Source organism: Solea senegalensis, linkage group LG21 (assembly GCF_019176455.1).
Source record: "Solea senegalensis isolate Sse05_10M linkage group LG21, IFAPA_SoseM_1, whole genome shotgun sequence".
NCBI lineage: Eukaryota > Metazoa > Chordata > Actinopteri > Pleuronectiformes > Soleidae > Solea > Solea senegalensis.
This window is the reverse complement of record NC_058040.1, coordinates 3104188-3117378: the sequence shown is the minus strand read 5'-3', so window position 1 is coordinate 3117378 and position 13191 is coordinate 3104188. Positions and strand designations below refer to the sequence as shown.

Below are 13191 nucleotides of genomic sequence, written 5' to 3'. Positions count from 1 at the left end.
AAGTACATGAAAACACATTTATTATACGGCATGCATACGAACGTAACAAGTACTTCAAAACATTGTCGAATATCAAAAGTTCCTAAAACGAGTAACACTTCTTAGGAGGTGCAGAGCTTATTCAGAGCGAGTAAAGAGGAACTCGCGTTGACTTGTGTAACGCTGTGTGAAGAACACACATCAACATCCGCCACGACTGCAAACACGGGCCGTTTTGTGTCTGTACATATAAAAGCAGTACACGCTTCACCTGTCCTGTAACTTCCTAATGAATACAATCATGTCAAATCATGACATTTCCATCACTGAACAGAGACTAAAAAAAACAACAAAATACACCACTGAACACAACCTTTCATGTTATATGATAATAATCACTGTTGTCCACTCAAGGCTCAGACTGATGGAGGAGAATCTCCCGTTTCCAAAGAGTGAGTTTGTCCTTCCAATAATAAGAATTATTATTATTTTACCAAAGTCTCCTAATGACACTAGATTCATAGCAAGCAAACCAGCCCACTACTGACACCCTGTGGCTGTTTTATGTCATTTAAAATTAAAGCATCAACAATAAAAGCTAAATTAGCTAAAATGACAAAATTAAAATCTATTTTAAAAAAGGAGTCTTTTTTTTAATAAATACATGTTTGTGTTTACAAAAAAGAAAAGAGGAGGGTTCTACCAATACAAATGATGTTCCTTTTGGTTCTTTGTATAGATTTATATATAAAAAAATACATTGACCAAAAAGCAGTTGTATATTATCAGAAACCTAAAAGAAAAATCCAAACAACTTTGTTAAAATGCACTACAAAAAGATAGAAAAATAGTTCTAGTATTAGTAGTATTACTGTTGGCAGCAGACTGGCTGGGCTCAGAGGAGGAGGGTCGGTGTCGGCGAGCTGGAATCACATCACATGATGGAGCAGCCTCTCTTGGCCGCGCGAGGATCTCCCTACAAAAGAAACGCAAACAAAAAAAAAAACACACTCATGGAACTCAATAAAAAGACAACACAGCAAACCAGGCAGAGTTATACAAATGGTTCTCGTCCATTCACCCACACAGTCACACTATGTGCAGCATGTTTTCTATCACAGATCTTTCATAATCATTTATCAGCCATTCGGAATTAACTTTTCTTTTAACGTGAGCCGACATTTTTAGGGGGCCAGGGGTAAGCGTCACGCAGATATGTGCGTCCATACGTCAGGCTTTTCAAAATAAAAGCAATAAGTTGTATTGCATGCGCAGCATAAATACTTGATCATCTGTGTTTATGACTGATATACCGCGGGCCGTACAGGGATGCCCAAAGGGCCGTTAGTGGCCCACGGGCCGTAAAATGCCCAGGTCTGCTCTATAATGTTATGGTTTCTGCCTTGAGATAATGTCTGCTGTGATTGGGCACTATAGAAATAAAATTGAAATGAATTGTTATGCTTAATTGTCTTGCTGTGGGGAGATTGAAGGTCGTCTCTGCTGCCCCCTACTGCCTGTTAACGGAAAACCAGCACATGCGCCCTAGCCAGTAGGGGTGTAACGATGCGTGTATTCGTCCTGAAAGTCCTGTACCGAACACATTTTCTGACGGAACGGCAACTCCGTGTACAGACGAGCCTCTAACAGAGAACAGTTTCCCCAGTGAACTACAGCAGCAGTGTGAGCAGAACGTCGCTCCTCTCTGCTTCTGAGGTTCCTTTTATGTCTCCGTCTCCCTGTGATGCTGTGTTGTCTCACCTGTTGGTGATAGAGGTCCTCCTCAATGGCCTCCACGCCATTATCTTCCTCCTCTTCACCCTCTTCTTCTTCTTCGAGTGATGTCTTATATGTTGTGGTTCTCTTTGCCACCTCCTGCAACACACACAGACAAACTCGTTCGATCATCGAATCATGAAGGGTCATTTTGAAATGCCACACAGGAGCCTGCTTTTTCCTCATTGTCATTTTAGGACATTGTGATGCACATTTCTTTCTCTTTACCTCTGTTTTCATGGCTGTGTGTTTCTATACAGTTCTACACAGATCTCATTTGAGGTGCTGGTATGCAAAAGCTGACAAAGTGACAGAATCACAGACTTCTACGGTGGTTTGACATGTTTGTGGACATGGTCTCACCTCTCCCTGAGGGTTGATAAGAACAACATGGACGTCCTCTCCTGAAGTCCACGAGGACAGGTTCTTCCACACGAGGTCTGCGGGAGGTTTAGAGCTCACGCCAGCATCAGACGCCCACACCTGCACATGAACAAATACTTGAAGCCACCAGAAAGAAAACGGTGTATAATGGTATAGCATACTTTTAAAAACCCAACCTAATTTCATATTCTGTTCAATTCAATTCAAGTTCATTTTTACTTTATTTTCTACGACCGAGTATTAGGGCCACATTGAGGGAAAAAAAACAAACTCACAGACTTCGAGAATTAGGACTGCAATCTCGTAAATTTACGAGAATAAAGTCATAAATTTATGAGATTAAGTGAATGTGAATAAAGTCGTACATTTCAAGAAGAAAGTGGTAATATTCTAACCTGCTGTTTTAGAAGGATGAGGGCCGTGGAGCATTTTGTGGAATTGTACTTTAGAATAGGTTTCACAAACAAGGAGAAACTTCATCTTTTGGCACATCAGCATCACATTGTCATAAGTATCAGGAGGAAAGAATATGCAAGAAAATGCATCTTTTCCACAGACAACAAAAAAGGGGAGGGGAAAATAGTTGGAACCGGTCCACTGCAGGATTATCGGTGGATGCATCAGCGGGCCATTCAGAAGGGTTAACCCGGCCTTACACCTGGAGAGACCCCAACGCCTGATGGCATATGGATTCATATGATAAACTAGAGAAACCACAAAACCCCTCTGAATGATAACCCTGCAGTTGATCAGCCCCTGCACGCAGCTGCACGAACAGTAAGCAGTTATTTTTGTTGTAGTGAATCCTTAGAAAAGGTTAATAGACAAGATTGGTTTGGTACTTCCATTGTGATCGGAGCGCAGACTCTGTCTGACACAGTCACTGAACTGAAATATGGCAGAACCGGTTGTGATTCGGCTCACGATCGCAGGCATTCAGCAGTGCCGTCGCAAAATACACCAGACTTTCATTGTTCAGTTTGATTCTTGAGTCGGACGTCGCACTCGTGACTCTTCCAGTGACGACACTCTTTGGCGGCATCAGTGGACGGCAGTCTGTTGGTGTTACGTTTTAGTATCGGCTCAGCTTGCTTGGAACCTCGCCAGAGCAGGGATTACTTCACGGAGTGGAAGTGAAGTATTGTTTTTGGTGGCTCTGTATGTTTCCACACTTGCTTGCAATATGAGCAACAAAGGCCCAGGACTTTTGTCCCTGGTTGAGTGAATGGGGTGAAGTCTGCCATCTCTGATTGCCTTGTTTCACTTGTTTTGACCGACGACTAGAGATGCACCCAAAATTCAGTGGCCAAAAAAGGCACAGAGGAGTCTGGTGTATTTAGTGACAGCAGTGACGGATAACAAGCTGCATCACAACCACTGCAACTGTATTTCAGTCCAGTGACTGTGTCAGATTGAGTCTGTGCTCCAGTCAGGGAGGAAGTACTGAACAAATATGTTTAATTAACTGATTAAAATGATTCAGTTACACTGAAAACAACTGCTTTACAGGCCACTAGTTTGTGTGTGTGAAACAAAGTCACGGCAGTTTCATGACTCCGCCCACGTTGAGGAGGTACTATATTGTAACGGAAACACAACCAAACCCCAAGCCGACACCATGTAGTGGAGACACGGCAAAACACTCTGATATTACACGTTTTCTGCTATAAATGTTTGTCGTTTTCTTTTGACATCCCTAAACCCCTGAGGACGTGCAGCTAAAGACGATTACAAAGTAAGACATTATCTCACCGTGACCTTCTGACCAGCCTTCAGAACGTATTTGGGAGTGAACTTGTAGGTGACTGTAGCATTTCCACTCGTCTTGGTCATCTCATAACCCACCATGGCCTGATCCTGAACAGACACAACCGTCGACACAGTTGAGATGCAGGTGGAATATTTATCTCAACTTAAAAAAAAAAAAACCCACATACATTCATTTTGTCCAACATCCATAATATACAAAAGAACATTACAACGGGATCTCACCTGATCTCCGCTGTTGTGGAGGCAAATGAACTTGCCATCCGTATCAATCTCGTCGACGCAGATGGGTCCCGTCGCTGAGGCGGAGTGAGCGATGGACACCGAGCTGCTGGCTTCCTGTTCTTCCACGTCAACGCGCTTCCTCTTTCCGTGAGTGGTCTGGACACTGCGGCTGCTGGATGAGGCTCTGGACACGGTGACGCGAGATGAAGGACTGGGAGACAGCTTCAGCCTGCACGAGGAAACACACAAACAGCACATTGTTTTCCTGAACTTCTACATTTTCTAAAAGGAGACAGTACTTGGATTATTATGGGATGATGTGGTATGGGGATTTCCACACCGCAGCTTTATTCTACAGTTTTCACAACGACCATACAAAGCCAGGTCTCTGTGGCACTATGGTCACTAATCATACATGAGCAGTAACACGTAGACAGTACAACCAGCACCAACTCATTACCAAGAGTTCCTTCTTGGGGATGTCCACGGAGCTGGAGGTGCCACCACCTTGTGGCACTATTCAGTATTGCAGTAACAACACATTTGACTGTTAGTCTTGAAGAATGTATCCGTTAACCTGTTCCATTTCTTTTAACAGACATGTCACATGACTGAAAAGGTGGTTGTATTTCTATGTTAGAATTTTATATTAAAGAAAAGAAGAAAGAAAATAAATCTGTGCACTGTAAAGTAGTTAAAAAAAAATTAAATCAGAATCGGCAGGTCAAACTTGATCAATAATCGGCACAAAAAAAGGAAATCGGCGCATCCCTACTTTTAATGCAACAGAGAAATTGACACTTAACTGCATTTTTGTCAAACACTTATAAAGAAATTATGTTTGTAAAGTAAAATAAATACTGGATGTAACTCACCAATGAATAAGTTACATTATACAGTCACAGTGGCCATTTAAAGGTATGTCTGTGCAATCTAATAGAGCAACACATTTAAGATGAGACCAGGAATATTTCTTGGTTTAGGTTGCAGCAGTTTTGAAATCTGTACATGGCATGCAGGTTTCTCTCACACGTCGTTCACGTGCCACCCCTCTGCGAGTTCCTGTGCCAACTTTGCGGCACGTCGCAAGTGTGGCACAGTTTAGGGGACTGGATCAGATGGGAGTAGGGTTTATTCATTCCTCCGATTTACGATCCAGGCATTTAAGCTGGTATCGGGTCAATACTGATCCTGAGTATTGGATCGGTGCATCCCTGGTACATGGGAAATTACAAAAAAAAAACTTAAAATTATGGCACTGAAGAATGTGGGTGCGACTTTATGAAGAAGTTAGGCAACAAGTCAGTCTGGGGGCCGGATAGCAATGCTGAAAATACAACAACTCTAAAGACTTTTGAACAGTTATGTATATCAATACACTAATTAACACAATTTGCAAGCTGAGTGATTTTTAGGAAGGAAGGAATATTACTGTGGAGGGGTGTGTTGTGTTTATTGTGTGCAAAAGTAACCATTTATGACACATTTTCCAGACTTCTCACCTTTCTTCTTCTCCTTCCAGAAGCTTGCGGTAGGCATTGATCTCCATGTCCAAAGCCAGCTTAACATCAAGCAGTTGTTCATACTCATTGAGCTGGAGCTGCATCTTGTTTTGTATCTCTGCCAACTCATGATCTTTGTCCGCCAGCAGTTTGCGGGATTTGTCTTTCTCCTGAGCCAACGCTGCCTCCAGATCCATGATACGATCACGCCAACCATGAGACTGAACATAAGACATGGAAGTCACAGAGTGAGACGGCAATAACACACTTGGGGACGTTCTTTGACACAGTCATGGCAGAGATGACAATGAAGCAGGTGTCAGGCTAGTCAACAGTCTTTCCACTGTCTTTTTTTATGTGTAAATTATCAGTTACTTCTCAAAACTGTGGAGCAAATTTTGGGAGAAAAGGAATAAAAATGCTGGCTCTCACTTTTACTATGGGGATGCATTGTGAGGCAGATACTTTTACCAACAGAGGATTTGCCCCCGAGATGCAGAAGTGAATCTTTTCACACCTAGTTTTTTGTACTTTAGCCATGTTTATGAAATCAGTCACATTTGGCTGATTAGTTCATAGCACAACACACCCTAACCCTTTCATTATAGTCATAACTACTTCCAATTTTGCACATAATAACTCTAAGGAAAATGTTATTTGAATAAAGCTCATTATCCTCATTATTATTGTTATTATTATTAAACTGGGGTTGAGATAGTGATCTTCATGTTCCTGTTTGCTGATAATCTTAGTTAACTTTTGAACATTTTAAACTGAAATACCTCTTTATTACCTCTGAAGACACTGATTTAATTTGAATTAATTCAAAGAGAACACCTTGAGTAAGATTACTGGCCTAACCTCTTTCTGTAATCCTGCCAGCTGTGCACTGAGGCTCTCCATCCTCAGAGACGACTCTCGCAGATCCTCTCGAGCGGTGTTTGCTGATACTCCGTTCATCTCGGACAACTGGCGCAGGTCCTCAAGCTGCAGAAAGAGACACAGATGTTTACAGAGGCAGCCTCTTTCTCATCACACTCTATAAAAAGGAACTAAGCAGCATCAGTCACTTCCTGACACACAGGAAGTTAGTAAAGTGTTGCTTTACTTACTGGTGTTTCGTAGCTTCACTACATAAGTAAATAAATAGAATGACAGAACCATTGCTTTCTATGCTTTCAGTGCTGCAACAAAGTCATGTTGTTCTTGTGATATTTCCAAAATGAATCTGTGTCTTAACGTTTTTTCCATGTTCTGAAGTGTCCAACAAAGAATCCTAATGGAAACTGTACAGACAGTGTGTGATGGTAAATAGTTTGTACTCAAAGCTGCTTTACGCTACAGTTTGCACTCACATAGAGCTGAAACAATTCATCGGTTATTAATCGATTCTTAAATTCATCGAAAACTATATTGATAATCAATTTGAAGCTTTTTTTCATGATTAAAACAAGGTTTCCGATTGTTTAAGCTTCTTAAACGTGAGTTTTTTCTTCATTTCTTTGCTCTGGTTAACAAAGAAATCATTAAAAGTTAAAAATTTTGATTTGTGGACAAAACAAGACATTTTATAACATCATCATTTCCAGGTTTGACGAACACCAATCAACATATTTTATGGACCAACCGATTATAATTGACAGATTAATCGATTATGAAAATAATCGTCAGTTGCAGCTCTGCAATCGCATAAACATAATTTTCTTTCATACCCATTCACACGCCAGAGCAACGTGGGGTTAAGCGCCTTGTCCAAGGACTGGCAGAGCCGGGAACTCGTACCTTGGTCACATAGGTCCTTTCCATGTTGTCCTTGAAAATCTCGATCTGCTCCTCATTCTGAGCCCTCATGTCAGTCAGAGCCTGAGTCAGTTTATATTCGTACTCCTCTTTCCGTCCAGAGTCCACCTCCACCAGACGCGTCTCGTAGCGCTGGCGGGACTCCTTCACCTCCTGAAGCACAGCACACAGTCAGCAGGGTGGGATTTTAGTTTAGTGAGTTTAAAAATTGTGCTCAATTGAAAACTCTCTCATGCTGTTTTAAACACACAGTATGTCAATATCTCGCGACAGGACGCAAGAAATGTGAAAAATGCAAAAGACAACATACTGGCTAAATAAACGAGTAGTGCCACATACATTTTTCTTCCTCACTGATGTTTCATAGGAGGGTAAATCATGGCAACAATAGATAAAGTGGATGACATCATCAAAGACCACAAAAAACAGAACTCTCACCTCTTCATGCATGCTCTTACGGAAGTTAATCTCCTCTGTCAGACTCTGGCAGCGGTTTTCCAAGTCCACGCGCATGAGCATCTCGTCCGCAAGGTGCTTCTTAGCCTGAGCAAGACCTGTATCCAGCTAAAAACATACACGCACGCACACACACAAAACAGAAGCACTTTAAATACAAGAGCAAATGGAAGAAAGGGGGTTGCCCAACTTAAATTGAACTTCTGCGAGTCTGCAGTTTTTACTGTCTTTCTCTTTAAAATTGTTTGTAGCTGTTGAGTCTCATTTTTATGAGGAACCAAAGACAATGTAACATACCTTATGTCCAAAATAGCATTTAGAAACAAATCCATAACATAAATAATATTTTTTTTTTTTAAGTACAGGACAGAAAAAAGTCTCACAACAAGTAAAATGAAAAGGAAAACCTTGACTCGTATCTATATTGACACAGCGTCGTACCTCCTGTAGCTCTTCTTGTAGGTCGGCCAGTGAGGCCTCCAGACTCCTCTTCTCAGACAGAGCGGTACTCAGCATAGCATCTTTGGAGTTGAGCACAGCCTCCAAGTCCTTCAACTTTGCCTGGGCTCCAGCTGCCTCCGAGTCCTTTTTATTATAGCTGGAAGAGGAGGACAACAACACCTGGTAAGTGTACGATGATGGCCTTTTCCTTAAGCTAGCCATCCAACATATTTAATAAAGCAATGAATGCAAGGCAGACATAACAATTACTATCCAACTCTTTTGAAAATACAGAACTACTTAGGGCTTCACGATGTATTGTTTCAGCATTGCCATCACAATGTGAGTATGTGCGATAACCATATCGCAGGTCTGTTTTTTTGCTTCAGAAAATCATCTCTGAACGGCCCCTTGCTCTATTTTCCAATATCGTGCAGCCCTAGAACTACTTTACTTATTAATATACAAAATCAATGTATGGCAGTGTTGTTTCTGTGGAGGCCAGCAACGCATTGCTTAATGTACAGGAAACACTGAGATAAATAATCCCCACACAGCCCTCTGGATCTGAATCAACCAATAACAAAGAGATCACCCATCTGAACAACTATAGAGGAGAACCATGCATTTCATTTTCAAAAACGCTGAACATTTGTTTCCTGTCCCTAAGCCTGGCTGAACTAAGTCAACATGGAAGTCTTTCAGTGGGTTTGTGAGTAAAGAGGACAGTTATTTACTCATGGTGTGCCTCAGAGTTATGAAGGGCGTGGAATTGCGACTAAAGTGGACAAAGCATGAGTGGAATGTATGGTATGTCTACTTTCTCACTTAACTGAGAAAAACTTGAGCAGGGAGTGAAAACCATGGAGCATTCTCAGGGACTGTGAAAAACACAACACCTACCAAATTAGTTTTTAAGAAGTGATCATACAGCTACCTCTGCATATACACATCATTTCACAGCAGTTTAGTTAATAAATAATAAGAAAGATTTGCCAACAGAAACAAGCACACTAAGAATATCAATTGATGATCAAAATATTAAGTAATTTAGTGTAATATCAACCAATATTATGGCCCAATATAACATTAGATCAGACTAAAGCTGAAACAATTAATCAACAACGGTTTTGATAATCGATTCATTGGTTTGAAGCTTTTTTCCTGATTAAAACAAGATTTCCAATTGTTTAAGCTTCTTAAATGTGAGTATTTTCTTCATTTCTTTGCTCTGGATAACAAAGAAGTCATGTTGATCATTTGATCAAAGTTAATCATTTTGGTTTGTGGACAAAACCAGACATTTGAGAACATCATCATTTCCCTACGGACCAAACGATTAATCGAGAAACTAATCAACTAGACCTGGTGGTGCCTAAAGACACGCACACAATTACTGTCACACCATGTGTCCAGAAAAATCTCAACAACACTAATGCCGTTTTTAAATAATGCGAGATTCATGTTTCCTGCATTTACAGCAGCGCTTGATGTTGCCTGACCTCCAGGGTAAAAGTCTGAAGCAGCTGTTAACTCTTGCACAGTGCTTCCGTCTCAGACAGTAAACAAAACCTGGACAGCTGCTTTTTACAAGATTACACTGCAGTGCACAACACACCTGCCACAGTAGAAATCCATGCTACTATCCATTCCTTCCATGTGTAACAAGACAGTGCATTTGTATTCTCATGTGAGTGTCACTCTCATTTCAACAAGATACTAACTGCACCCCATGTGACCCTATAACCAACTTTAAATGCAATGTCCAAATTGAGCATTTCTCCATGTTAGTGTAGTTGACTATAGAAAAGAAAAACACCTCTTTTCTTAACACTGGGAAGGCAGCACTTTAGTGAAACTTTATATTTACAACTCAAGATAAGAGACATACAACCTAATGCATAAAACTGGAATTAAGCTTATAAGCCATTTTTGTAAGATGTTACAAACAGCTCTTTTGTTCTGCAATGATTAATTAGTAAATGAGCTGCTAACTATATGAAAATTGATCAGCTTCAGTGCATGTTTTTAAATATGTTCCAATTTCTTGGATTAAATAATTTTCTATTTATTATATATTACACAATATTTATGATTTATGGACTCTTGAGATTTGGGAAACGGATGGTAATTTTTCAGAGATAAAATACACATGTATATGTATATAAAATAACATGTTATTCAGAAAATGGATTTAGAATCACCACACTTTTGCTGAGGCGCATCCATACTCCTCACATTGTTCATTCATGTAGGTTAACAGCTGGCATCAACAGCTGCTGCTGTCAACCTCTCTATGCACAAATGGCAACACACTCAGGAGAGTGAGTGTAGCACTGAAATTAGAGCAGAACCTGGAATACTGCTTTGAAACGATGGTTCCATTTTTCTCTTAAAAGCATCACAGGCATTTTCAACTCTGCTCTGGAATTTTTACACCGTGACGGCTTCATGTGTAATAACGACAACACTCATGAAGATCAATGCAGACAATGAATAGCTAAACAAAGGTGCATCAAAAGGTCGAGTTCGCTCTCACCAGAGAAGAAACCAAACGGCTCAGGTCAAATTATGACTTTAAGATAAATGTCAGAAGTCCCTGCCCTCGTTACACAAGAGTAAGACGCTTACTTCTGCTGAAGCTGGTCATGGTCGGTCTTGGTCTTTCCCAGCTCGATTTGGAGCCTGGCCCGCTCCTTGGAGCAGTCATCTAGAGACGTTCTGGTGTCGGCTAGCTCCGTCTCATACAGGGCTTTGAGACCGCTCAGCTCCCGGCTCCGCACCTCTTCCCTTTGGCTGATTTGCAGGTGGAGGACGTCGTTTTCAGACTCCAAACTGCGGACTTTGTCGATGTAAACAGCCAGGCGGTCGTTGAGGTGCCGGAGCTGCTGTTTCTCCTGCAGCCTGGTGATCCTGGTGGGACTGAGCAGTGTGTCGCTCCCGCTGCTGCACGTGCTCCTCTGGCCGGTCGGACTTTCAGCCACAGTCGCCATTGTAGTGGGCAGCTAAATAACCCGAGAGAAAAACACTAACCACACTTAACTAAACCACTAAAATGCTAAAGTTAATACAGCAGCTTAGAATGTAGCGGTCAACAACAAAGGGTATTCCCGAAAACTACCCTGTTTTGCTTTCTTTTCTCTACCGAATGAAAGAGGGGGTTTGGCTTCCTAATATGGCGGCTCATTGAAATTTATCCTGGCCAATAGTGTGTCCTCGACGCATTGCGTCTTTCAATCTTAACGTTTGGATTCGCTTGTGGGCATGACCGGCATCTGCCGAATGGCTCCAGAGCGGGTGGAGACTGTCTCCGCCGTTTAACCCGTGTGACAAAAAAGAGGGCAACGGTGACAACAACAAGCGCTTCCTAACTTCCGGGAAGCGTGAGTGCTGATCGTCATTTTTGCCCACATCACACCCCTGTGTGTGTGTGTGTGTGTGCAATAATTAATTGATAAGTAATACTACTAAAGTACTAAATTAAGAACCAACATTTGATAATGAATTTTATTATGGTGCATAATATTTGTGACATTTTCAGTTTAATTAAAAAACATTGAACAAGATGTGTTTAAATTCAATAGACACATCTTCAAATTCAATAATACATGAAATTCAGAGGCAGTTGCTGGTCTTTGAAACAGGGGAAGCTCATTTCAGGCCGTTATTTATACATAAATGCTTACATAAATTCTGCAAACAAACAACTAGAACACGATAATTATGTAAAACTGAAATGCTGTAATAGTTTAATAATGTTTTTATTTACAGTGAACTTAAGTCAATATTAGACTCCTTAGTGGCAGAATTCAATCATTAAAAAGTTGAATTTTAATTCTCATCGACATTTAATCATAAAGTTATTTTAATCAATTGGAGTCAGATTTACTACTTTACTTTGAAAAACCTCATCTTAATTCTGGAAAGACAGAATAAGCATTGAGGAGCTATTAACGAGCATTTCTAAGTATTTCCTCCCCATCACCAGTAGGGGGTGCTGCTGCACTATGTCCACTGCAGTTAAGCAGGAAGCAGACATCTTCAGCTCATCCTCTGTAGCTTCTATCTTTCTGCTGAGAGCCCCCATCTTCTCCTTCATCATCTGACTCTTCTGCTCCTCCTCCGTCTCCTCCTCCTCCTCCCCCATGCAGCCATCCTGTTCTCCTCTTCCAGAAACTGATGAAGCTTCTCAAACTGCTCCTTCATCCGAGACTCTGTGCGTCAGGCCTGGACTTGAGTGTGTGTTCTGCTGTTTGATCAAACTTTACCTGAACTTGAAGTTGCTTCTTGTGTTTTGCAGCTTTATCGATGGTGCTGAACTTGTGGTTGCTGTGTTTTCTGAATCTCTGCAGATGAGACATACAATGTCTGTGTGACAGTAATGGTCTATATGTGTCATGTTTAAGTTTTAATAACCAAATGAAGGTTATTAGCATGCAGTGTTGCCAACTCCTCAGTAAAGAAAGTAGCTACTGGCTGTCCTACAAGTCAATAGAGGTCTCTAAATGACATGATTGACATTGATTAGTTTTTTACGCGAGGAGAGAATCATCACGGCATTGATGGTGACATGGAGGAGTGGAGCTTCCGCCGCCTTTCTGTTGAGACGGACAGAAGCCGTTTGGCACATGGATGAGACAGTTTGAGGCTGCTGTCGTGTATATTTCTGCAACGCTGACAGTTCCTCCAATTATCATGCAGAAGCCCAGCGTACATGCCTGCCCACTGCTCCATTGACTCTGAGAGAAGCTGAGCTTCCCTGGAAGTGATTTTTTTTGCTGCATTTGTCCAATCACCATCAAGCTCACTGCAGTGAGAAAAACATATTCTGTGCTATCCCATACAGAACAGTTAAAGCTGA

The 13191-nt window shown here is 41.3% G+C and overlaps 1 protein-coding gene across 1 annotated transcript; it reads right to left on the bottom strand.

Moving 5' to 3' along the window:
- Nucleotides 1-3: 3 nt before the first annotated feature.
- Nucleotides 4-11506, bottom strand: lmnb1 (lamin B1). The gene is made up of 11 exons (XM_044012275.1): nt 10962-11506; nt 8331-8487; nt 7872-7997; nt 7416-7586; nt 6495-6620; nt 5634-5854; nt 4132-4360; nt 3892-3996; nt 2119-2238; nt 1741-1854; nt 4-955 (listed from the first exon to the last, which is right to left on the bottom strand). Exons 1-11 carry the CDS (start codon nt 11321-11323, stop codon nt 914-916), a joined length of 1773 nt encoding a protein of 590 aa, XP_043868210.1. The 5' UTR covers nt 11324-11506; the 3' UTR covers nt 4-913.
- Between the last annotated feature and the right edge of the window lie 1685 nt (nt 11507-13191).